General features: G+C 35.4%; 1 protein-coding gene across 4 annotated transcripts in view; it reads right to left on the bottom strand.

The window, feature by feature from the left end:
- The window catches only part of CHL1 (cell adhesion molecule L1 like), a 219,231-nt gene that overhangs the window by 90,484 nt on the left and 102,131 nt on the right, over window positions 1-26,616 (bottom strand). For all 4 annotated transcript variants that reach the window (XM_053600236.1, XM_053600237.1, XM_053600234.1 and 1 more), the window contains exons 3-4: window positions 10,874-11,057; window positions 2,337-2,442 (exon numbers count right to left, since the gene is read on the bottom strand). In XM_053600236.1, coding sequence (XP_053456211.1) covers window positions 2,337-2,442; window positions 10,874-10,964 — 197 coding nt within the window. In that variant the 5' untranslated portion in view covers window positions 10,965-11,057. The remainder of the gene's footprint in view (window positions 1-2,336; window positions 2,443-10,873; window positions 11,058-26,616) is intronic.

Here is a 26,616-nt window from a genome sequence, read left to right on the forward strand (position 1 = left end):
TTTTAAATTATAAAAGAAATGCAGGGTTATTACTAATATTTTTGATACTACAATGAATACAATATATCCATATAATTTCTATTTGTGTTCAGAACTCACTCAAAATCTGAAAGTACATGAGCCAAATACCGTTCAATTTGCTCATGTTTCCCACCAAACTTTTTAGGCTGATCGGTCATATATTTGAGACCATAGTGAATATGACATTTTGCCCATTGAATTTTTAAGTTATTCTGATACTACAAAAGACAATTTTATGGCAACAAATCTTCCTTTTTATCGTTACTATTTTAATTAACCCTTTTAATGTTCTCTCTTTTATGACCTCTTATGTTTATACTGTGATAAGCAACCCTATATATTTATTTTTTTGGTAGTTGTCCAAATATGTCTTTATGACAGTTCCTTAGAAATGAGATTAATAAAGAAATAACTTAAAGAATGTGTATGAGTTTTGATAAATATTGTAGAATTGTATTCCAGGGGAAAAAAATGCACATAGTTAAATCCCCACTCCAGTATTCTAGAGTACAGGTTCTATGGAAAATGATGTAAAAAGACTATTAAGATTTTTATCAAACTCATAGATAATGATTTCCCAAGTAGATTTTACTCACCATTTTATATAAGAATTACACATGTAAATTGGGGTTTATTTCAGAATACCATATTCCTACATTAATCTATCTGATCTTTCTTCCAACAAGAATAACAAGCCTTCATTGAACAGATATTTTCATTAGGAGTATGCACGCCCAACCACCCTCCATTTTTTTACTTTTCTCTGTGTGTTTTATGTTTTACTGGTGATCAATATATGTTATTATCTTTTGACATAATAATTCTGTTAATGTATACATGATATCAATCAATCTATATTCACATTTATTAAATAAATTCTCCTTCATTCCATTATAATTCTATCTATATTTTTACATATTGAATATATTCTATTTGGTGAAAATATAAAAATAATGATAATTTAACATGTAAATGATCTACTAAAAATGATTTTTTTTAAGATCAAATTATTTGGCTTAAGCGGCTAAGGCGCCAGCCTCATACACCTGAGCTGGCGGGTTCGAATCTAGTTTGGGCCTGCCAAACAACAATGATGGCTGCAACCAAAAAATAGCCAGGCATTGTGGCAGGTGCCTGTAGTGGCAGCTACTTGGGAGGCTGAGGCAGGAGAATCGCTTAAGCCCAAGAGGAGGTTGCTGTGAGCTGTGAAGCCACGGCACTCTACCCAGGGCGACAGCTTGAGGCTCTGTCTCAAAAAAAAAAAAAAAAAAAAAAAATATATATATATATCAAATTATTGGGCAATAAATATGTTCGTCACAACATAATTTAAAATAATTTTCATGTAAGGGTGCATATTTTTAGTGGATATAAATAATCATGCAATTTGATAAAAACCATTGGCTTTGCTTCCCATTTTAGAACTATACAGAATTTTAATATCCGGAATTCCTCCAACAGCTTCTTCCTCCTCACTTCAGTATATCTAGAATTCTTTCTCCCTCCCAAAACATAGCTGGCATTTTGAAAAAGCTCATCAGTGATTATGATCAACTAGGGCAGCAGTTATTAACCTGTGGGTCACAACCCCGTGGGGGTCTCCTGCTTATCAGATATTTACATTATGATTTATAACAGTAGCAAAATTCCAGTTATGAAATAGCAACAAAAATAATTTTATGGTTGGGGTCACCACAACATGAGGAACTGTATTAAATGGTCACGGTATTAGGAAGGTTGAAAACTACTGACCTAGGGTTACAATTATTTAATTAACAAAACAATAGTTTTACTATTCCTATAGTAGTCTACCATCTGAGATGACAAAATTTCTATAACAACTTTAAGAAATCAAATAATAACCTATTCACAAAAAAAGACCTATTCACAGAATAACATAGTTGTCAAATTTAAAGACATGCAATAATAAATAAGTGTAGACAGTTGTTTATAAATGTGTTAATTTTGGCTTAATAAATGCTACCTTTTCTTAGTAGAATACAAGATCTTTTAGTTTTTAGGAACCTTGTTACTTGTAGGATAAGGAATAGTTGAGTATTTGTTATGTGCCAAAGATTACTCTAAATATTTGCCATAAGACACCTTAATTTATGGGAAAAAGGTAAATAAAACTGGCAGAAGAACATATGTAAAATAATGTAACTTCATTTTTATAAATATGGACATTATTCACTTGTAACCCTTCACTTCAATCAGATCTAGACTTAGAGTACAACCACCTTATGGTCAGAATAAAAAGTAGTGTAAAGAACAGCATGCATTTAAAGAATCATTTAGTGTGAAGGAAGACTCACGTTGGCTCTGGATTGCCTTTAGCTTCACACTCAATTTGAAAATACTCATCAAAGGGAAAGGCAACTTGCACTTTCGACTGTTTTATGATTGTTGGAACCTGTTGAACTAAACATTAAAGTATGTGGTTAAACAACACACTATACAAACACTGGACAAAATCAATTTAGTTTAAAAAGAAACAATTTAAACCTACTTTCTTCACTGGTAAGTGAATTGGTGATACTAGATTGAAAAATCAAAGAACCAATCTTACTTCCTCTTTGCAACATGTATTTACTCCTAGCAAATACACTCCACTCCCATCACATCATGTTAAACTCTGAGCGATGTAACAACTTTTAAAGTAAAGGAAAAATTATCACAACTTTAAAGTATCTAGGAGTAAAATAATTGGCATTCATATGCATTTTTACTTAGTTCACTTATTTTGAAAGTTGTGTTTATAGCTTTCCATGCTTTTACATAAACATAACAATTACTGCTTTTACATTATTTCTTCCCATTGATAATGGAATAACTTATTTCATAATTCTCCTAATTATTAAACATTAGATCATTTTCTATTTTTTCTTTCCAGGTAGCATGTATTTCAAAGGACATCCTTGAATATACAAATGTTTTCTTTACTGAATTTCTGATTTATGATGCATTTCTAGACATGCACAAATGATAATGACTCTAGAGCAGTGTTTTTCAACCTTTTTTATCTCACGGCACACTTGAACCTATAGTTAAGCTTCCATGGCACACTTAAATTATATTGATCAGAAGAAAGGAATATTCTTTTGATCAGAAAAATTATATTGATCAGAAAAAAGGAATAATATACAATAAGAATATTCTTATTGTGCTTTGAACTGCTTTCAAAAATAATTAATGATCTTTAAAATTTTTCATGGCACACCGGTTGAAAATCACTGCTCTAGATAAACGCTAATATCATTCACCAAGGGATGTTTACCACCAATAACACTGGAGTACAATGTCCCTCCATTTTCTTGCTACCACTGAACACCAGCATTTAAAAATGATATAATTTACTAAGTACCACAAAGAAAAATATAACTTTCCCTTCTAATTATTTTGATTCCATAGTATAGCTTTAACTAATACTTATTTTTCCATGAGCTTTTTTAATATTTGTCATTTCCTATTTATAAATTTGCTTTTATATCTCTTTTCCTTTCCTTTTTTTTTTCTTTTCTTTTCTTTCTTTCTTTCTTTTTTTTTTTTTTTTTAAGCTATCCACCCATCTCAGCCTCCCAAGTAGCTGGGACCACAGGTATGCCATCATGCCCAGTTATTTTATTTATTTATTTTTTTGATACCCAGGCTGGTCTCAAACTCCTGGCCTCAAGTGATCCTTCTGGCCTCAGCCTCTCAAAGCACCAAAGTTATAAGCTTGAGTCACTGTACCAGGATGCTTTGATTTCTTTTTCCCCTTATTGGGAGTTTGAGTTACCCTGTTTTTTTTCCTTATAGAATTTAGCCTAGTAGTAAATATTACGATAAAATAATACCAAGTACAATAGAGTGTTTTTTGTTGTTTTTAGTGGATTCTTCATATTCAAAATATCCCCTCATCTTGGGACAAACTTGGCTGAGTGTTTGTTCAAGACAAACACAATTTTTAAAAGAAAAATGTAGAAAGCAACTTGTCTCCCACCTAGCCAACAGCTAGACCACATTTCTGAGAATCATGACTATAAAATATATGTTCCAATACTGAAAATACTAACTTAGATTAAGTTTTAAAATAGGACACAAATCGTGATCTATATATGTGAAAATCTACTGCCAAGGAATATTCAGATTTTTCGAATGAAGACATTCCTATGTTGGGTAAAGTTCCTAACACCTCTAATAAGGACACAGGATTGAATTCTTAAAGAGATGCAAGCTGTTCAATAGCAGGGTCCTGATTTTGGCAAACATGTTTTGAGAAAAGCAACTTGCAGACAGACACAGAGCCTGATGTCCACAGGAATATTCTGCAGTAGAGTTAACTCTAAATAATCTGTGACATGGGACCAGGCCCTAAACCACTTTCTATTTTCTCATTTGTAATGTGAAGGATTCAGGCTACATAGCTCAGAAATTTTGATCACAGGAGTTTTTTACAGTCTTAAAAATTATAAGACATCCCAAAGATCTTTATTCATGTGTGTTCTATCCAAAAACATTCATCATAATAGAAATAAAAATTTAAAATTTAAAATATGCACTTACAAATTTATTTAAAGTACTCAATCCTATGTTTAAAATAACACATTTTTATGAAAAACACTAAATATAATGACAAAAGTGCCATTGCTTTACATTACTGCAAATATCTGATTTCTTAAGAGAAGGCAGCTGCATTCTTGTATGTGCTACTCCTTTAAATCTGTTGCAATATGTTTATTTATTTAAAGATATGATGGAAAGTCAAGAGAAATCCTTTAAAAATATTTAAAGTCTGGTAGGTATTTTCAGTCGTTTCTGAATTATCTGCAGGAAGTTCTGACTTAATTATACAGAATATGATATAGGCCTCCATTGAATACTTTAGCCTTCGATTAGCTACCTATTTGAATGGCCCTCGTTGAACTCTCATGCCTTGAAGACTTATCTGTTTTTCCAGAAGATAGCATTAAAAGTGCCATGTTTTACTTTTTTGTGATATCTGCTACTGACACCATTTAATTGTTTTAGTTTAGTCACTTTACAAATAACATTTACTATCACAGCAGACCCATGTCAAGTATTGAGTTGTTAATCCCTTGAAGAAATAAATTTTGAGGACAGGAAGGCATACATTTTATTTATTTATTTATTTATTTATTTATTTGAGACAGAATTTCAGTATGTTACCTTCAGTAGAGCACCATGGGATCACAGCTCACAGCAACCTCTAACTCTTAGGCTTAAGCAATTCTCTTGCCTCCACCTCCCAAGTAGCTAGAACTCCAGGTGCCTGCCACAAGGCCTGGCTATTTTTTTAATAAGCCTGGATGTATGTGACCGGCGCCCTACCCACTAAGCTATAGGCCCTGAGCCTGGAAGGAATACATTTCATAAAATGTTACAATAAAGCCAACTATTAACCTTTGAAGCTAGTGAAGTTTTAAATATGTTGTTAAAAATCTGTGGACAGTTAAAAGAAATTACCAGAGAGAAGCCTGCAAGCTCACCAAATGAGGATTTCAGTGTAGATTATGTCTTTATCAACCAAACTTAAAGGAACAAGTGACAGGTCAAGTTTGAATGGAAGAGCCTGCCATTGTTACTCCACATCAGGTTGTTGCTATTTACATTCCTCTGTCGAACCTGTTCTCTATTAAGCTTTTTAGCCGTTATATGTTAAGCCATTTCTGTTTCATGATTGACAGAATCAGAGGCCATGGATACTGACAACTGACTTGACTGTTTTCTTTTTCGATGACTTTATATACTGTCTGGTCTTGATTTATAAACAAAACCTGGAAAAGCTACAAAGCTAAGTGTTTTGTGATTTATCTGGAAATAATATGGAAAATATTGCTCTTATTTTTGGCGAAGAAAATCAATTTTGTATAGTTTATTTCAATTTAAATAAAATGTGAATTTTGGTTATTAAAAAAAAAAAAAGAAAGAAAATTCAGCCTTACAGAGATATGTAACTGAAAAAAGGCGGGAAATTTTATTGCCCTTTCTGATGATTGTGACTAGTACACCAAAACTCAACAAGTGGTAGTTTCTTACATTTTTATTACAATATAGAACCAAAACCTATCAATAAAATTTTCATGTTCTGTCATGTCAAACTATTTTACTTACGGTTTTTTATATTTTATTTATTTATTTATTTTTTTTTTTTTGTAGAGACAGAGTCTCACTTTACCGCCTTCAGTAGAGTGCCATGATGTCACAGGACACACAGCAACCTCTAGCTCTTGGGCTTCCACGATTCTCCTGCCTCAGTCTCCCGAGCAGGCGCCTGCCACAACACCCGGCTATTTTTTGGTTGCAGTTCAGCCAGGGCTGGGTTTGAACCAGCCACCCTTGGTATATGGGGCCGGTGCCCTACTCACTGAGCCACAGGTGCCACCCTACTTATGGTTTTTTAAATGTATGCATGATTTTGTAACATCAGGCAGTGCTCATTTGGAAAAAAAATATATTGGTTCACTGAGTTACTCAAATCTTCCAAATGCTGATGTATTTCATTATAAAATATCAAAAATTTACACTTACTATTACCACTGATCTAAGGAGAAAAATCTTAAATGTTGAGACACCGTCAAGTTCACAGTAGAAAATATGTCTTGAAGAATTCTAATTTTTGCTTGAACACTCAAGATTTTATCATTGACAGCATAACTTATGTTGTCAGTTGTTTATCTTACAATGATGAGCTCACCTCATCAGGTTGACTTTCTGGAAAATACGTGCCTTATAACCATTTGAGCAACTAAAATTTGTTTGTCAATCATAACTTTCTAGGAAACACGATGTCCAGCTCAAGACTCAAGCAATGACACCACCAAGAAATGAGATAATCGTCGTACATTGATAGACAGCAGAATTAGTTTGTTTATTTCTCAATTTATACTAATATTAGAAAGTAGGCATTCAAGGGTGAATGAATTAACAAAATCAATAACATTAATTGCTTCAACAATTACAATATTAAACAAAACTGGTTTGGTTTGGTTTTTATGAGTTTGTTTTTCTTTTAACTCTGAGTATATGGGAATTAAAAATACCTAGAGAACTAGTACAATTGGGTGCCAATGCCTTCATCCGTTCTAGGATGACAGCAGTTTTACTACCATAGCTTTTGTGCCATCACTGAAAATGACAACATGGTGAAAAAGAAAAAATGGATTCTTAGAATTATTTATGAAAACACTTTGATCTTGGGCGGCGCCTGTGGCTCAAAGGGATAGGGCACCAGTCCCATATGCTGGAGGTGGTGGGTTCAAACCCAGCCTCAGCCAAAACCCACCAAAAAAAAAAAAAAGAAAACACTTTGATCTCATGGACCATTTGAATGAATCTCTGGGACCCCAAGAGGTCCACAATCATCATTTTGAGCATTGACAGCCTGCCAAGAATACTAACTAAATGCCCTTCCTAGGCTGGGCTCATGCTTGTAATCCTTGCACTCTGGGAGGCAGGTGGATTGCTTGAGCTCAGGAGTTGGCGACCAGCCTAAACAAGAGCAAGACCTTATTTCCACTAAAAACAGAAAAACTAGCCGGGCATGGTGGCAGGCACTTGTAGTCTCAGCTACTCGGGAGGATGAAGCTAGAGAATTTTTCAAACATAGGAGTTTGAGGTTGCTGTGAGCTATGATGCTATTAACACTCTACCTAGGGCAACAGAATGAGACTCTGTCTCAATAAATAAATAAAATTAATGCCTTTTCCAATTGTAAGATTTCTTCTTGTTTTACTTTCCCTACTATGTAAATCAGATAAATGCATTTTATTATCTTATAGATACTAATTCAAGTTCAGTCTATATATATAATATGTATTTTTTTTTTTTTTTTTTTTTGCTTCTGAGACAGTCTCACTCTCTTGCCCTGGGTAGAGTGTCATGGCATCATAGCTCACAGTAACCTCAAACTCTTGGGCTCAAATGATCTTCTTGCTTCGGCCTTCCAAGTAGCTGGGACGACAGGCCTGTGCCACCACGCCCGGCTAGTTTTTCTACTTTTAGGAGAGACCAGGTCTCACTCTTACTCAGGCTGGTCTTGAACTTCTGAGCTCCAGCAATCCTCCCAGACTGGCCTCCCAGAGTGCTAAGATTACAGGCATGAACCACAGCACCCAGCCAGTCTGTATTTGTTGGATGTTCATAAACATTTAAGTAACGTGCAAACAACATCCATATCTTATCGACATTTACCTTGTTTCTGTTTACTCCTATTTCTAAGCAGAGCAAGTCTTGAGCTTATTGTGATTCCTATTTATTTAAATTTTATTACTGCTGTGAAGGGTGAGGGATGACACACAGTAGCAATAGTCCCTAAGATATCAGCTAATAACTTGCGAACAACTTGTTTATTAGAACATTATTCTTTCTTAAATTTGCTAAGGTTGTAAAGGCTCAGCAATAGCTAATTATTCAGGGAATGGAACTAATAACCTTTGGGTATTTATAAGAAAATATATTCTACATTATAAATCCTTTCCTCTATAATTAGGCCAATTACGGGGACACTGGACTCTTTGACATTCAAATTAGATACCTGCCTTAGCTGCATTTCCTAGTGAGTGCTCTGGAGTACTGAAATGAAGGCATAATATGCAGTTGTTCTGAAAACATGCCATTAATATTTTATAACAATTGTTGTCTAAGGACATTACAGCATGAAAATGCCTAAGTAACTGAGACAACTGGATAAAATTGTGTGCCATGGATTAACACAAAATTTCACATCCTTCACCCCTGGTGAACAGAGTGAAGAATGATGAAGAGTAAATGTGTGTGTCAGAGAATACCATCAGGAATCTGAATAAGGAAGTTCAATGCCATTTTTATTGTTACTGGCAAATTATTAACCCCTTTTCTACAGGACCACGAAGAATCCTACTCCTACGCAGTGCGTACTCTCCAGTAAAGATGAAGGTACTTCAGCATCTTGACCAGATTTCTACAAACAGGCTGGTCAGTGATGAAATTCGATATATTGTATATAGGCTGAAAGATTTCACCTAAGAGTGTAGAGAACTTAAAGTTTGCATGCCTGCAAGACAGATAAGTGGAATTCCTTAAGAGATGAGACTATTGAAATGTGGCTTACTCATCTGTTAGAGCAAAGAAGGGATTCTTACCCTGGCTTATTGAACTATTAATATGAGTGAAATTTCAGCATGCAACTTGAAATTGTCCCACAAAGTAATTTTCCAAAGGAAAAGGGGTTAATAAGTCCTGTTAATAAGGGGGGGCCTCAGGAATAGTTTTAAAAAACATTGAATTATACAATCACAGGGTTATTTCTTTTTCTGTTTCAGTCTGAGTACTTCCAAAGGGATGGTGATGCTCAGTGTTAGCTCTTTTCTGACATTCATTAAATTTTCAGAAATCAAGATCATTTCTCCATTCATGGGTCGAAGGGCCCTTGGGCTTCTTCCATGACTTAGCAATTATGAACTGGGCTGCAATTAACATACTGGTACATATATATCTTTGTTGTAATGTGAGTTTTGGTCTTCTGGATTTATACCTAGTAGAGGAATTGTAGGATCAAATGGCAGGTCTATTTTTAGATCTCTAAGTGTTCTCCAAACATCTTTCCAAAAGGAACACATTAGTTTGCATTCCAACCAGCAATGTAGAAGTGTTCCCTTTTCTCCACATCCACACCAACATTGCTGGTTTGGGGATTTTGTGATGTGGGCTAATCTTACTCGAGTTAGATAATATCTCGAAGTAGTTTTGATTTGCATTTCTCTGATGATTAAGGATGATGTGCATTTTTTCATGTGTCTGTAGGCCGTGTACCTATCTTCTTCAGAGAAGTGTGAAATTTACTAGGTGTAGAATATCAATGTCTTAACACAATAACTAAGAAAATGCCATGAAGGATATGTTAACCAGTTTGATGAAAACATTTCGAATTGTATATAAAACCAGCACATTGTACCCATGATTGCATTAATGTACATAGCTATGATTTAATTTTTAAAAAACATCATTTCTCTAGAATTACCACAAAGATCATTTCCAATACAAAGATTCTAAAAAGTAACCAAAGTCTCTAGTACTATAACTGTCCAAACTATATATGGAAGAGACAGCAAGCATTATTCTTCAATTCTATGGATAAAAATTTCTTAATAACCTCTCAAGGGTCTTTTAGATTCCATGTGCTTATAATACAAAAAATTCCCTAAATCCCTATATACCTGATATACTATTACATAAGCTGTGTTTCCAGATGCATTATTGTTCAGCTATTAATTACTATAACTTTTTCAAACCAATTTGTGATGATTAAAAATTTACATCCATTTTCACTAATATACATTAAAATATATAAGACTAATGCTCTAGATTTTGAGAACTGATATCATTTATACTTTTTATTGCAAAATGGCTTTACATTATTTTTCTAATTTATTGTTTTCTTTCTTAAATATATAATCATTTTGAAAAGAATATGAAGTTTATTCTGTTTTTTTTTGTCATAATGGGTTGAAGGCCAGTAATTTTTGAGTCATAATTTTCTTTGAGATAAACTAACTTAAGTATATAAATGTAAAAGCAGTTTGTAATATTGCAGATGTTGGTAGACATATGGAAAAATACCTCTTTATTCATAGGTTGGTCATTATGTGCTAAGTTTACATAAGAGACACGAAGCCTGAGCTATAAAATAATTATAACAGACAAATATGAGCCACCCAAAAAAGGAAAAAGGCAGACATGAATTCTGATGACGGATTACTGGAAAGGACACAAAAATATGCTAGAAAAATCCCGACTTCATGCCACAAGTATTCTCCTTATAAATCAAAATGCAGATATAAAATTTGCTAAGTATTGATTGCTGTTACTTTACCTGAAGGTGGTATTTCAATCGCTGTTGAGAATTTTAACAGGAGGAAAATTAGAGACACGATTAATCCTGTTCCTCTTAAAAGCATCTCCATTGCTCTTCAGGAAGGAGACAATCCAGAAAAAAAGAAAATCTTACTAATGTCTCCTCTTACTTTCCGTTTAGAGCTGAAGAGATTGCAGTTAACCTGGAAATTCAAAAAACAAACAGAATAACATTTTGGTACAAAAGATCTGAAATATCAACATAATGTAAGTTATGTACATTTTTCTGTTTGGTAGCATTTTTCCTCATTGTGAAACTGTTCTCTAATAATTTCACATAAGTAAAATGAGTTTTCTCTCTTTAGTAAAGAAGAGTGAATCTATACTATATAGGAAAGCATAAAATGTTCCAATGAATCATATTTGTAAGTATGAGGAAGTTTTACTTGGAAGATACTCTAGTACACACTAATAGTGTTAATAGCTAAGAGAATGACTTCATTTAGTTAATTTCATTCAAAAGGTAGCACTTTTTCAATCAGTTCTTTATATCAGGCATCTAACGCAGTTGAGTCATTAGGATCATAAAAATACATCTTTAAAATTTTGTGTGAAATAATTCTCATGTTTACATATTTTATATTAATAGAACACAGATAGTTCCCAGATAATGTAAGGAAGAGAAAAATAAAAAACAAACGAGTAAGACCAAATGATTTGTAACTAAAATTTACAAATGTAAGCCTGTTTCAAGCAGAACAGAAAGCCATCAGTTGTTTTGCATTTAAGGAGAATGTTTATTCACCCTAAATTTACAAAAAACAGAATAAAGATTAAGATTTCTTTTTTCTTTTTACTTTCTCTTATAATTTCTTTTTTACTTCAACCATTGTGATACTAGATGTCTCAACATTATTTATAGTATATTCTTGAAAATAATAATACAACAATTTGCTCAAAAACATGACAATGTGATAATTAGTCTTTCAGGTACACAATTTTTTTGGTGGGGAGAATCAATTACTCTATTTACTTAGAACTAGTGGGAAAAAGTTAATGAAGAAAGAGGTAGGAAAACCACTAAATTTATATTTAATTTCAAGAGTTTTGATCATGTTATTACCTCTCAAATTGTACCTCAAGAGATTGTAGACCTGTATCTATCGTATTACATGTATAGGTCACTCAAATCTAATGATGTTTGTTTCACAATTTCAGAAGACTTAAGGGGTAGAAATCTCATTTATATTTTACTTAGAGAAAAGTTATATTGATCTACTTCTACCCTCAAATGAAGTTGTAAAGTTTTGTTCTGAATTACAGTGGTAGCATTGCTCCATTTTGTGTGATTCCCATCAACTCACCTATAAAACGGAAATTTGAAAAAGTTATACTTGTGTGCTTCAGAATAATTCCTAATGACAAATAATTTATATTGATGATTAAAGTATGTTTAGGCCAAGCACAGTGACTCAAGCCTGTAATCCAAATACCCTAGGAAGCTGAGGCAAGAGGATCGCATGCAGCCAGGAATTCAAGACTAGCGAGCTCTCATCTCTACAAAAAAATAGAAAAACTAACTGGATACGGTGTTTCCAGCTACTTAGAAAACTAAGGCAGGAGACTTGTTTGAGCCCAGGAGTCTGAGGTTGCAGTAAGCTATGATGATATCACTGCAGGAGCCCAAGTGACAGAGTGAGACCGTGTCTCAAAAATAAATAAATAAATTTTAATTATACAAAGGAGAACACTGCCTACACTACAAACAATGAGTTCTGCATATTTGCACACAGCTAGGAGACATTAAACTGGAAGCTATCTCTCAGCTGGAAAGTCAGAGGAAAGTACTAATGCCTTCTCCTTTTGAATCTTCTTTCTCCTGTTCTTTTCTGAATTGGTTTAATAAAAGTCATCTAAAGGCACTGTTTATAATTATATGTCACTCTTTATCTGTAATCTACCTTTATTATTTAATATTTGGTCCCATTGATATTCAAAGCTGATGGCTTCCTGGACTGCACTGCATTTTATGAGTTTCCCTCTATTTGTAAGGAGCAAGGCTTTCCAAACTATGATGCTCCCAGGATATTTTATTTCCAGATGAGTATCTCATCTCACCCTGGAACAGGGAATAGAAATACCTAGATAGCCAGATAATTAAGAACAGACTCGGTTTCAGTCAATCTCTGGGCTTGGGCTAGTAAGTTCAATGGTCTCAAATTGCTGTGGTAAAATAGTTCATTGATATTAATTGTTCAATCGTGGTGACTTTTGAAATTTTTAGAGTCTTAGGCACGTGATCTTGGCCCAAGAAATTCGCTCACATAAATGATGTCACACTGAACCTTTGTCTTAAAATAAGACTAAATAGTAAGAGCCCTAACAAACGTTGGTGATGAATAATGGCTAATTCTACATATGGCCTTATCTCCTACAGGGATAAACTTCAATTTACCTGAAACCTGTATGTTTAAATGTTGTAACATAAAAATTATTAGAAGTTAAAATGTGTCACAAGCAAGCAAGACTCCTTTCACTGATCAATGTCCAAATACACCTTTCAGATTAAAAAGTGAAAATCAGTCTTAAATTCATTGTTAGAATGCATAAAGGGCACACTGTTCAGTAAATCTGTTTTTATCCATAAGATAGCAATAAGATTTTATCTTGCTTAAAAGAATTTAATGCCCCTTGCCAGACCTCACAGATGAAAACACTTGATAGAACTCAGAATGGAGCAGGCATGAAAAAAGGAACAATATATGAAAATATTTTTGAGGCTCAAAATAACATTAACTCAGATCCAAAGGCAATCAATTAATTCTCGTGAAACTAGATACATTGGATTAAAACTTCCTACTGTGTTAGCTCATCTTCAGGAAGAAGAAAATTATCTGTGCTATCTAATTCGAAATATATGTCTTAGGTGAAACAGTGGCTCACACCTGTAATCCTAGTACTTTGGGAAGCCAAGGCAGGAGGATTACTCGGGTCTAGAAGCTCAATACCAGTTTGGGCAACATCTGAAGATGTCATATCTACAAAAATTGGAAAAAATAGCCAGGTGTGCTATCACATACCTGTATTCCCAACTACACAGGAGGCTGAGGCAGGAGGATTGCTTCTTCCCAGGAGTTTAAGGCTACAGTGAGCTGTGCTGATGCCATGTACTCCAGCCAGAGTCACACAGCAAGACCTTCTCTATTATAAGAGAAGGTCATTAAAAACAAAGAATATAGATATCTTAGTGTTATATTATACAATGGGTGCTTCCTGACATTAATATAACTGTGGACAAGCATGTATACCTCAAAGGACTGCTTCAAAACAAAGTCCTCTAACACATACACATCATCAGTATTACAGATTACGAAAGAGCTCCATTGTGGAAAATCTACAAACAACATTCTTCCTTAGCTTAAATTTTCTGCCTTAAGAAGTGAAGAAGAACGTTGTTCAGCCTTTGTCAATTCTACCTGGGCTCCCAAGTCAATACAATGAAATCTATTGAGGTCCGCTCCTCAGCCACGGGGAAAGAGTGGTATGTAGTGAATAAGATCACAGGAAATGCAGTTGGGGTAACCTGGGTTCAAAGTCATCACTGACGACGTGGCCTTGGGCAGTTCACTCAACTTCTCACTCATCTCTACAAATAAATGTAACAAGTACAGCCTCGTAGCTAATTTATGAGGGTTAAGTGAGGGAATGTAGGGTTTATGTGTGTGTGTGTGAGAGAGAGAGAGAGAGAGAGAGTCTCACTCTGTCACCTGGGCAGAGTTCCGTGGTGTCACAGTTCACAGCAACCTCAAACTCTTGGGTTCAAGTGATCCTCCTGCCTCAGCCTGCTGTGTAGCTGGGACTACAGGTGTCCACCACAACACCTAGCTAGTTTTTCTGTTTTTAGTGGAGAGCGGGGTCTCGCTTTTGCTCAGGCTGGTCTCAAACTCCTGAACTCAGACAGTCCACCTGACTCTGCCTTCCAGAGTGCTAGGATTACAAGTGTAAGCCACCACACCTGGCCAGTAATGTAAAATTAACACAGAAAAATAAATAAAACTTATTAATAGTAGTGACGGTGATGGTTACTGTGGTATTAGAATTAATGAGGATGTAGACTCTAACAATAATTTTCTGTTGCAAAGAATATGATTAACTTAAATTACTTGTACTAAAATTATAAAATTATAACAACTTAAAATATAAAAGTCTATCCTCTAAAATATTTCGTGGTAAAATGACATTTATTCTTTCAGAATACTCCAAAAAGAAGAAAAAAAAATAGCAGAAATAACATGATTGATCGACTACAAAAGCTCTTTAATACTTTTCCCCTCTTTGTACCCGGACACTCCTGCCAGGAAGCTGTTTCCTTCCTACATGATTTGGCAGGCATTTGACCACTGGAATGAGTTCCGACCCTAGGCCTCAAGAAGCCTTGTGATTTTTTTTTTTTTTACTCCTTTCCTCCCCTGTGTCTCTGGAAACCCTGCTCAGCTATCATGAGAACAACCATGGGCTATCCTGTTGGAAGATGAGAGACACATTGCCCATCACTCCTGTAATCATGGCCAACAGCCAAGTCGCTAAATGCAAAAGGGCAGCCAGCCCCAGTGGACCTGCCAGCTGAGCACAGATGCAGAAGCCAGCTACATCGATATCAGCCGAGACTGGCTATGATCAGCAGAATCTCCCAAAGAAAGAGGAGACTTAGGAAAAATAATTAATGTTTATTTTATGAAATCAATCTGTTTTGGGGTGTTGGTTGCAATGCACAAATAGTTCATAGATACAGAGAGATAGAATAACACTAATAAATAGTGAAGCTATACAATACTCATACATACAAACATACACAACTCATATGGAGATTCTTTTTACTAGTTTCTTTATTGGGGTGTGTATTTTAGCATTTCCATAATGAAAACACGGTTAAGATCTATTTAGTGTGTGGAAATCAGAAATAAGCCTAAAATAGTTCAACAGCAGTTAAGAAAATTCTTTTAGGCAAAAGGTAGACAAAACTATGAGAATGTGCTCCACGCCTCCTCTTTGGGGAGCAAGGTCCAGACAATGCTGGGTCCCTTTGATCAGCAGAGCTATGTTCTGTATGTTCAGTACATGTAAATAGTGTAACGCAAGGCTTGTTTTCTTATTGGTTTAAGAATTTTTAAAGTCATGGCCCAGTTAAAGAAAATGTAAGCCAATTTATAGGACATAATTATTTAAATCATGGCAGCTGTTTCTATAGTCACACTGCCTTTTCATCTTTCAAAATTTGACCCTTATTCACCCTTTTTTCCCTATATTTTCATGGGAAACTGTTGTAAATTCTATTAAGAAAGTATAGGGAAGCAAAAGCACATAAAAATGGGTTCAGACTGAAATCTCACTTAGGACAACTTTATATGTGTGTGTGTGTGTGTATACAAGTATATATATATATATATATAGATGTATGTAGTTTATAAGAGTGGGATATATAGATAACACAAAAGAAAGTTATCTTAAAATGAGTTGAAAGGCCTCTGGCTATTGTTAAGGTATTCTGAAGAATAATCCTTCCTAATAATCACTTGATCTTCTGTCACCTAACGGCAATGGTGTCATGTTTACACACAACCTTCGACACTCTGCTCGCTAATGGTCCTAATGAACAGTAAATACTTTTCCTCTTTTTGTCAAATAATTTTATTCAAATTGATAGGCTGAGATTTTAAAGAGGTTTCTGCCTCATCTTAAAGTGGAACAGAATCTGGACAAATAAACAGCTTAGAAAGGCAGCTGGATCGGCCACAGTGCATTTTTTCTTGCTGATATTTTTTAAATCTGTGGCATTTTCTCTCAATAATTATTCACTAACATGTTTCAGGTCAAATTTCCAACAAGGCAAATCCAAAGAAAAAGGCGACTCTTTTGATCACTGTGTTAAAAACTCTGGCAGCAACCACGCAGAGGAGAAATGTCAATCACACCCCATCTGCCATTTTTACAGAAAGCATGGAATATATACAGCCAAAAAAAAATGCTGCGCTGACATTCCTCTTTACTAAGAAACAGATTTAAGTTGTTGTAGCCACTGTGAATTCCAGAGATTGAAATTAACTTCATGCATGTGAAATCATTAAACAACAGTTTTCTACTCTGGAAGCTTGAAATAGACAGACAATTTTTATTGTAGCCAGCAGGAAGGGATGTATTATGACACTGGAGTTCAAATTGTAGTTTTAAAAATAACTCAGTGGGTTTGTGTAACAGTCTGAGACAGTGCTACAACTTGCAATTGTTTACATTTTCTTTTCTATCTGCAATAAAAGGGCTTAAGACTCCCTGAGCTGCATCAAGCGAGGTGTCTTATGGAAAGCCATCTGACATTTTCATGATAGAGTAGATGTCACCTTCCCTTCCCTCTGACCTCAAATGTCTCCTTATGAAACCCATTTTTATATGATTGTCAGGCTAGGGTAAACTATTCCCCTGATATGGAATCAGGTCTTAAGGGGGAAGAGGTCCGGCACATTTCCATAAGCCTGAAGTGTGATGTGAATCACTCAACATCTTAAAGCTGAGGGAGAATCCACACAAAGAAAATTAAAAGGCTTTTGTTCAATCACCTGTTTGGCTAATACTATAAATCAATTTACAAGTGTCATAAACACAGTAATCCCGAAATAACTGTTAATGGCTTTTCACTCTGGAAACAAAGGAAATAGTGTACATTACGGTCTTATCCATTCAAGCTGTGTTTCATGTTTCTTATCACGGCAGTGACAAGACAAAAGAATTGCTTGGAGTGTTAACTCATCCTCCCTGTGGAGTTGACATATTTAGTATACAGTAGATCAAAAGGAAATGTCAATTTTATGATAACAAACTTGATTTTATTGGGAAAAAAATCAACCTTAGGTAATAATTATGTGAGATAAATGAATATTATTAATAATACCATTTATTTAACTGGTAGTTGATAGTTGAGCCTTAATAGGAATGTAACTGAATATATAATCTATACATACATTTTTGTTTGTTTCACCCCTTTTTTTACCTGCACATCTAAAATGCTTAACAAATAGCAGATTATAATGACATCTAATTCAAATGTTTTTCATAGCACAGGCAAAGAAAGAAAACTGACAAATACTGAGGTCATTTGATTGCAGGGGTGAAGAAGGTAATGTTACAACCCAACATTAAGTTATATTCTGAGTTATTTCTCATACAGCATCTTATATGCCAGTGGTGATCATATAGGGACTATTTTTCAAATTAAAGGACAACCACGATGTATTAAAATGTGCAAAATTTAGGCATGCAACTCAGCAAATTTTTGTATGTGTATAAATTCATGTAACCACTTCTCACATCTTATAAGGAGATTTAGTCTCCAAAACCACTGCACAAGCTTTATTCCCAGAGGCAGCAGTTTGGGTGGTCACAATGTCACAATGACTAGAGATATTGTTGCTCTTTCGTGGAAAGGAGCCATGAATGACCTGTAATGTCCAGTGAAGAATGGCCTACCTAAAAAGTGCCAACCCTCAGTGAGGTATAACTGGTGCTTTAGTGTGCTGGGTGAAAAGAAAGCTGTGTGCTTAACAAAGTAAGGACATAGTATAGGCACTGCTATTGAAATAGTCACTTTGAAAGACAGTTTGACGGTTTCTCATAAAACTAAACTAAAACTTTCCATACGTCCCAGCAATCACACTCCTTGATTTTTACCCAGTGGAGTTGAAAACTTATGTCCACACAAACCCCTGCAAGTGGAAGTTTATAGCTCTACTCGTAATTGCCAAATGTTGGAAACAACCAATACATCCTTCAGTGGGTAAACTGGTAAGCTATGGTATGTCTAGACAATAGACTGTTGTTCAGTGCTAAAGAAAAATGAGCTATGAAGCCACAAAAAAAAAAAAAGAAGGAAACTTAAATGCATATTTCTAAGAGAAACAAGCCAATCTGAAAAGGCTGCTCACCATGTGATTCCATGTGACACACTGGAAAAGGCAAAACTCCAGAGACAATGAAAAGGTAAGTGTAGTGAGGGGAGGAAGTCGGGCTGAATAGGAGCACGGGGGATTTCGAGGTCAGTGAAACTGCTCAGGATGATACCACACTTAGGGGGCCATGTCATTATACAATTGTCCAAACACATGCACCAAGAGTAAATCCTAATGTAAACTACGGATTTGGGGAAATATTGATACATTGATGTGGGTTCGTCAATTATAACAAATGGACCACTCTGACTGGGGTGTGTTGATAATGGGGGAGGCTGTGCATGAGTGATAAAGGGAAATCTCTGTACTTGCTGCTAAATATTGCTGTGAATCAAAAACACACTAATAAATAAAGTCTACCTTCACAGAGTAGTGTGCCACGAGTCAAAATAAATAAATAAAATGTACTTTACAAAGAAGAACTGCAATATCTGGGAGAAAACAATTACAATACAGAACAGATTTCTGAACTATAACAAAAAAATGAACTTCAGGATATCTGTTTTTAAACTTAAGAAAATATCCTCTTATCTCTTGTTCAGGGCTTCCATCACTCTAGCCCCACTTCATAACACTTAAAAGCACAGAAGACTGATAGAAGCTTTTAAGAACTTTCTAGTGATATTTCCCTGGCAATTAGATGAATACTCATATTGTTTTTATTTTTTTATTTCAAATTAATATGAGAGTTAACAAATAATTAGGTTACATTGTTTGCATTTCTAAGGTAAAGTTCAAGTTGTCATTGAGCCCTTCACCCAGGAGGTGGTTGTATACCCTACATCGTGCCCATTACGTGAGAGCTTAGCAATCCTCCTCCCCACCTCCCCTTTTCCCTTTCCATCCCCCTACTCCTGCACTTGAATAAATTGTGTTTTTCTCTTATGTAGGCATGTATTAGTTTGTCTATTCGCTTCATATCCAGTATTGAGTACACTGGAAACTTACTTTTCCATTCTTGTGATACTTTACTAAGAATGTACTTCAACTCCATCCAGGTAAATATAAAAGATGTAAAGTCTCCATTTTTGTGGATTAATGGTATTCCATGATAAATATGTACCACAGTTTGTTAATCCACTCCTGGGTTGATGGGCACTTGGATTAATTCCAAGTCTTGGTGATTGAGTATTGAGCTCATTTAAAAATATTTGGTCCTTTCTCCTTCTCTGCTTTCTTCTGTTATTAAATGCTGTCCCCTGCATCTACCTACTCCTTATTTATTTCTTATGTGTTTCAACTTTGTTCGTTATCATGAAAGGAATTTTCAAAAAGAAAATGGGGTACAGTCCAGTAAGTTAAAAGTCCTTTTCCTTATTTCCCATTAATAGATCAATGATATAAATAGCTCTCATTGAGTCTGAGAATTCATGATAAAAACTAACCATAACAAGAAATTTGTATTTTTTTCAAAAGGCTTATAATTAGGTGTAATGTTTGATTACAACCAATCAACTATATTTTAAATTGCTACTAATAAAACTAAAAATAAACAAGGGCTCACAATTTGGTTTTGCACCTGCCTTTCCAGGAATTTGTAGGAGACTGTACATTTTCTGAGGCAAAAGACCAGACCCTGTTCATCTGAAGGAAATTAGAAATATTTCACCCCCAAGTAAATTTCTTTGACGTATTTTGAGATGGCTGCCATGAGCCTCTCAGACAGAAGCAACACAGCAAAACTGTCTCGGGAGGAACTATACATCTATAGAAAATGCAGCCAGCTCTATCCTTTCCAGATCTACAAAAGATTGAGAGTCTGGGTCTTTAATGGTCTGAAAAGAAACATTTACTAGTTACTATCTGTCCTCTCTGGGGGCAGCTACATGCTACTGGTAGGGATTGACTTCTGTGACAAGGTCGCCTCTGCTAGCTGCTCAAGCTTCTTCCGCTCTCCCTGATATAATGGCCTTTGTTTTCAAGCCCCTATTCTTTACAAATCTCTGTACCTCACTGAGAAATTGATTCTTCTTTCTAAGGGTTCCCTTTATACACATTAAAATAAGTTTGTGTGGCTTTTCTCTTATTGATCTGCTTGATCATGAGTTGATTTTTCAGTGAACCTTCCGAGGGTGAAAGGGAAGTTTCCCTTTGCTCTTATTCATCCTTATTGTGTTTGCCTAGAATGTAGGAGGCATTCATAAGTCTTTCTGGATAAATGAATGAACAGATGAATTTCATGTATATATCCAAATAAAAAATACACTTTGCCTAAATGCAGAATGCAGATAATTCTGAATATCATTATTTGTCATTCACCCAAAGACAACTCAGAAATTAAACTTTCTGAAATGATTAAAGTAAATAAGAGGTCAGACAATTAAGTTTGCAAACTCATCCTAGAAAAAGTGCTACATACTACACTTTTGAGTATCACTATGGTCACCATATGGCCAAGGGGAGTACCTCGAAGGTGACCATAGTGATATTCAGTAATGAAGTTATGTAGCATTTTTTTGTCTGATCTTATATGGTTTAAACATCTGAAACAAAAAGCTAAATATTGTTGGCCTTGTTGCAATACATTATAAAGACTAAGAGAATTTTTAATGAATTTCATTTATTTTACCAGTGTCTACTTAAGACCAACTTATACTCATAAGTTTTAATGGTTCTTACGAGTGCCAACAAAACTAGAGTATTAAATTTTCTAAAATTTACTTTAAAATACTTCAGCATAGTTATTAAGAGGCTACTGAATTTTAATCCACTCCATAAGTGTAGGTAGTTAATATTCAAAAGATCTTAATCAAACCTCTTCTAAATTCCCAATGAAATTTGGCAGCACTGGCACCACAGGTACTTCTTCTATCTTTACTTTGCAAAATATCAGACAGCTTAATCGTCATAATGGATGTTAGAAGAATTGTCCATAATAAAACAAATGCTGTTCAAGATAGTGGTGAATTGGCCTAAAATATATGTCCAGACACAGGGCCCTTACACAAACGGTACAAGAAAAAAAAATCAAGGGATCCCTACCATCTTCAGAACATTTCATTGCATTCTGGGCTTAAAGTTTCATGAATTCCTGCAATAAGTGTTTTTTTTTCTTTTTCTATGACAGTAATTGAAATGGTAACTGAATCACTGAATCCTTCAGTTAGAATGTCATCTCCTCAGCCTCTAGTAAAGCTTCTGTCATATTGTCTTAAAGATATGATAGCTGGGACTCTATCAAACTGAAAGAATATACAGTCTAATTCCGTGATGTGATCTCTGTGTGTGCACATGTGCAGATACGTGGGCACACATGGATGAGCGTGTGTGTACATTTGATGCCCAAAAACGATTTGTTCGCCTGGGCAACTTCAGCATAAGACTATCCTTGTCACATGGGACCAGATTACAAAACAGAATCCAAACTCTCATCTTCCTCTAAGACTTAGAAACTACCAATATCTGTAAAAGAACCCAATGACAGGATGGAAAGTGGATCAGGTCAGCATACAAACATGAAGAAGTTGTCACATGCTGTAAACTTTCTGTATGGAAGCATTGTCTGACATTGTTCCCAATTATCAGAAAAATGCAAATCAAAAATATCGAAATATCAGCTAGCCCCAGTGAGAATGGCCTACATCACAAAATCCCCACACAACAGGTGCTGGCCTCGGGGTGGAGAGAAGGGAACACTTATGCACTGTTGGTGGGACTGTAATTAGTTCATTCTATGGAAAGAAGTATGGTGAGTCCTCAGTGAACTAAAAGTATACCTACCATTTGAACCTGCAACCCCATTACTAGGTATCTACCCCAAAGAAAAAAACACCTTTTACCATAAGGACTTTTGCACGCCAACGTTTATGGCAGCACAATTCACAGCTGCAAAGATGTGGATTCAACCCTAGTACTCTTCAACACATGAATAGATTGATAATTGTGGTATTAATATTAAAAAATATTATAATTATTTTAAAAAGAGGGATTTTGTATCACTTGTAACCACCTGGATGGCTTTGGAGAATATTCGCCTCAGCCAAGAATGGAAAAATATATTACACGTACTAAGTTCCAATTCAAAAGGAGAGGATATACTCACATGACACAGAAAACCTAAATTAAATTCGAATAGCGGGGTGGGAGGTAAGAGGTTGTAAGTTCCCACGGAAGGGCTACGCTGCACTGGTGTACGGCCCACTCCCCACAATAAAGATGTCAACCTCACAAAAGCACTTTATGTAACTAATCACATGTACCCTCTTCTTAACCTGAAATTTTGAGGAAGTTATAGACGTTAACCTTAACCTAAGGCCATATCCAAAGCTTTAATGAATGAATCCCTAACAATCAGCACTTGAATGTGGTTTTTATTTTTCTATAAGCATCAAAAGGCATTAAAGGATCTTATGACTGGGATGGCCATAATAATTACCAACTGTAGTGAATAACAAACACTTGAACATGACATGATAGATTCTTTCAGGGAGGACAAGGCTATATGATTAAGATAACTAGTTCAAGGTTTGGGGTATCTCATCACTGATTTTTCTGTCTCTACGTGATTTTATAAGTATTTATTTGTTTTTCATCTTTTCTGCCCCGTTCCTATATTTCTTTTTCTATTCTCCGAGGCAAAAGTAACCAACACAATGTATTGGTTAAAAATGCTACAGGCCATATATTGATGTTAAAAACATTAGATTTATTTTCTCCTAAAATTTGTAGTTTGTGAAAAAAATCCCTCTTGTCAATTCAAAATTTTCAGGTAGAATATGCTGAAGCAAACCAACTATGAATAAAGAAACTTGGGGTATATTAGTAAAAATAAAAATCATGCACAGTTACAAAGCAGAGATTGTCCAAGTGGGGTTTCCTTACTCAAATTCATGCAAAAGTATAGGTATTTTAATTGAATGAACGCCTAAGCTATGTTAGTGGAAATGTTAAACTTATCACTGTACAAATCACAAAAAGCAGCCTTATTTTCTCAAGCCATAATTTACAAAGTATGATCTCAAGTTACTTAAGAAAAATGTATAAAGAGGTTATAATTTCCTTTGGCTCATCTTCTGCTCTGAAGATGGCATTAGCCCTGACAAAGTTGATTGATAATCCTTTGTACTTTTATGAGAGGAATTAATGCCAAATCCTGGGCCAATGACCTAGATCCTTAAACCCTTTGCATCTTATCCTTACTCCATGAATAAAAAATAAGAACAGGAAAGCAATATCAGCTTATATGTCATTTTAAACTGATTGCCTTCTCTTATTAGCATGATAATCAGTTAGATACGATTTTCTGAGGTAGAGTTATATAGCTTACTTACATATGTTGAAGAATCTAATAGTTGATTCTAATATTAATATTTCTAAAAACTGTATTCAGTTCTTACTGTCACATACCATTTGCAATTCATTTGATTTTACTTATTTTACAATAAAAATATATCCCCATTGTAAAAGAAAATAACAGCAAAGAAAAGTATTGAGTAAAATAGTTAAAGATTAACACCTCCCTTCTCCCCAACACTGCCAGGCAAAGTTCAAATATGAACACTTCCAGACATTTATGTTTATTTATAATATATATAACACACGGTATGTTTTATAATATATTCATGTTCCATAAATGATATCATGTCTATTATTTTTCTTTAAGTGAAAAGAGCAAATAACAGGATGATATCTATAGAACAAAAAGGTATGGACGATAGCGCTTTTCCTGAACAAAGTCACAAGTTACTAGTTACTCGAAACTCGGTTTAGGAAAAGAATGTTTGAAGGGAAAACTTAAAGATCTTAAACTTCTCTAGCTATAAATTTATAATCAGGGCAAAGGTCACTGCCAGTATTGTGAATGTTCTTAAGTTCGTCAAAATTCCCAACACGTATTCATTCATTGGATAGTTTCAGTTGTTTTTTTTTTAATATTCACTCTGTGCTAGAGCAATTTCTTTTTACACCATATTTTTGTGATTCCAAAGAAAATACCATAGGCACTGAAATATTTCTTTTTTAATTTGGCCGGGGCTGGGTTTGAACCCGCAACCTCCGGCATATGGGACCGGCGCCCTACCCGCTGAGCCACAGGGGCCGCCCTGCACTGAAATATTTCTAACGTATTACGACTAGCAAGTGGCAATGACAAAGACATTATTCTGTAAATGTTTTGATAAAACTTGAGATGAACTAAAAGTGACTTTAAACAATTTAATTTCTTCCTTGCAATAGTTAAAAATAAAACCCAAACCTCCTTCCCCCAACTGACTGAATAGACCCCCTACTGGCCCAGGGGGCCCCAGAGAAACCTTAAAAGCCGAGTTCTCGACCCCCTCCTTTTTGTGATTTAGACTTAAAAATTGACCAGCATAGTGGTAAAATTGATAAGATTGACAAAACAAATTCTTTGTGGCCATAGCATATCAGATTATAAACAGGACCTCAGAGCCTGACAGGCAAGGGTTAAGTTACAGGTGCCTGCACTTAAAGAATGAACTAAGTGCAAGCACCTGTAACTTAGGCCCCATATGCCGAGGGTGGAGGGTTCAAACCCGGCCCCGGCCAAACTGCAACCAAAAAATAGCCGGGTGTTGTGGCGGGCGCCTGTAGTCCCAGCTGCTCGGGAGGCTGAGGCAAGAGAATCGCGTAAGCCCAAGAGTTAGAGGTTGCTGTGAGCCGTGTGATGCCACGGCACTCTACCCGAGGGCGATACAGTGAGACTCTGTCTCTACAAAAAAAAAAAAAAGAATGAACTAAGTTCTGGCTCTGTGCCTGGAGCTCAAGCGGCTAAGGCGCCAGCCACATATACCTGAGCTGGCAGGTTCGAATCCAGCCCGGGGCCGCCAAACAACAATGACGGCTGCAATTATAAAATAGCCGGGCGCCTGTTGTCCCAGCTACTTGGGAGGCTGAGGCAGGAGAATCGCTTGAGCCCAGGAGTTGGAGTTGGAGGTTGCTGTGAGCTGTGATGCCATAGCACTCTACCTAGGGCGACGGCTTGAGGCTCTGTCTAAAAAAAAAAAAAAAAAAAAAGAATGAACTAGGTTCTAACTGCTAAACAAGCACGAACTTGGAGATTAGCAACATTAAACAGTTGCAGCTTATCCACTGCTAGACACTAACTGACCCTCTGTTCCAGAAGCCATAACTACAGTTTTGCTTGGATGCTGGACTGATTTCAGTAATTTTTTCCTGATAAGAGACCACTGAGCACAGAGAGGTTCTGGTAGTTTACTGAGACCAAGAACTGTCATGCCTTCACATCTCACTTTACCTTTTGATGTATAGGGCCTAACTGTGATACATTTATTTTTTAAATTATTTTTTATTGTTTTTTATTAAATTATAACTTTGTACATTGATGCATTTATGGGGTTCAGGGTACCGCTTCTATATACAATGTGAAATGCTTACATTGAGCTAAGTAACACATTCAACACAATTATACTCATTGCAATACATTTAAATGTTAATCTGCACCCCACAGTAAACATGGGTCATAGGTAACACTGACCACCTTCATGAATATTCATAGCCTCCCACAACCTGTTGAATGTGTATACTCCGCCTACAGAATGCTGTAACCCTTCGACAAAATAAAACTCTTCTTTCTAAATTAATAAATTGGTGATTTTTAAGTTGACACTTGCTATAGAACTCTTTCTCTTGAATGGAAAAAATCAAACTATCATTGTCCGCTGCTAATACACCATTAACACAAGTAAATTGTAGCTATGGAGTTACGCATTTTCATTACCATTGTGGCTTGGCATGAATTTGAATTCAATATAGCAAAGGTAGCCAAAAAGAAAAGAAAGCTGAT

The sequence above is a fragment of the Nycticebus coucang genome, chromosome 8 (genome assembly GCF_027406575.1).
Source record: "Nycticebus coucang isolate mNycCou1 chromosome 8, mNycCou1.pri, whole genome shotgun sequence".
Lineage (NCBI taxonomy): Eukaryota > Metazoa > Chordata > Mammalia > Primates > Lorisidae > Nycticebus > Nycticebus coucang.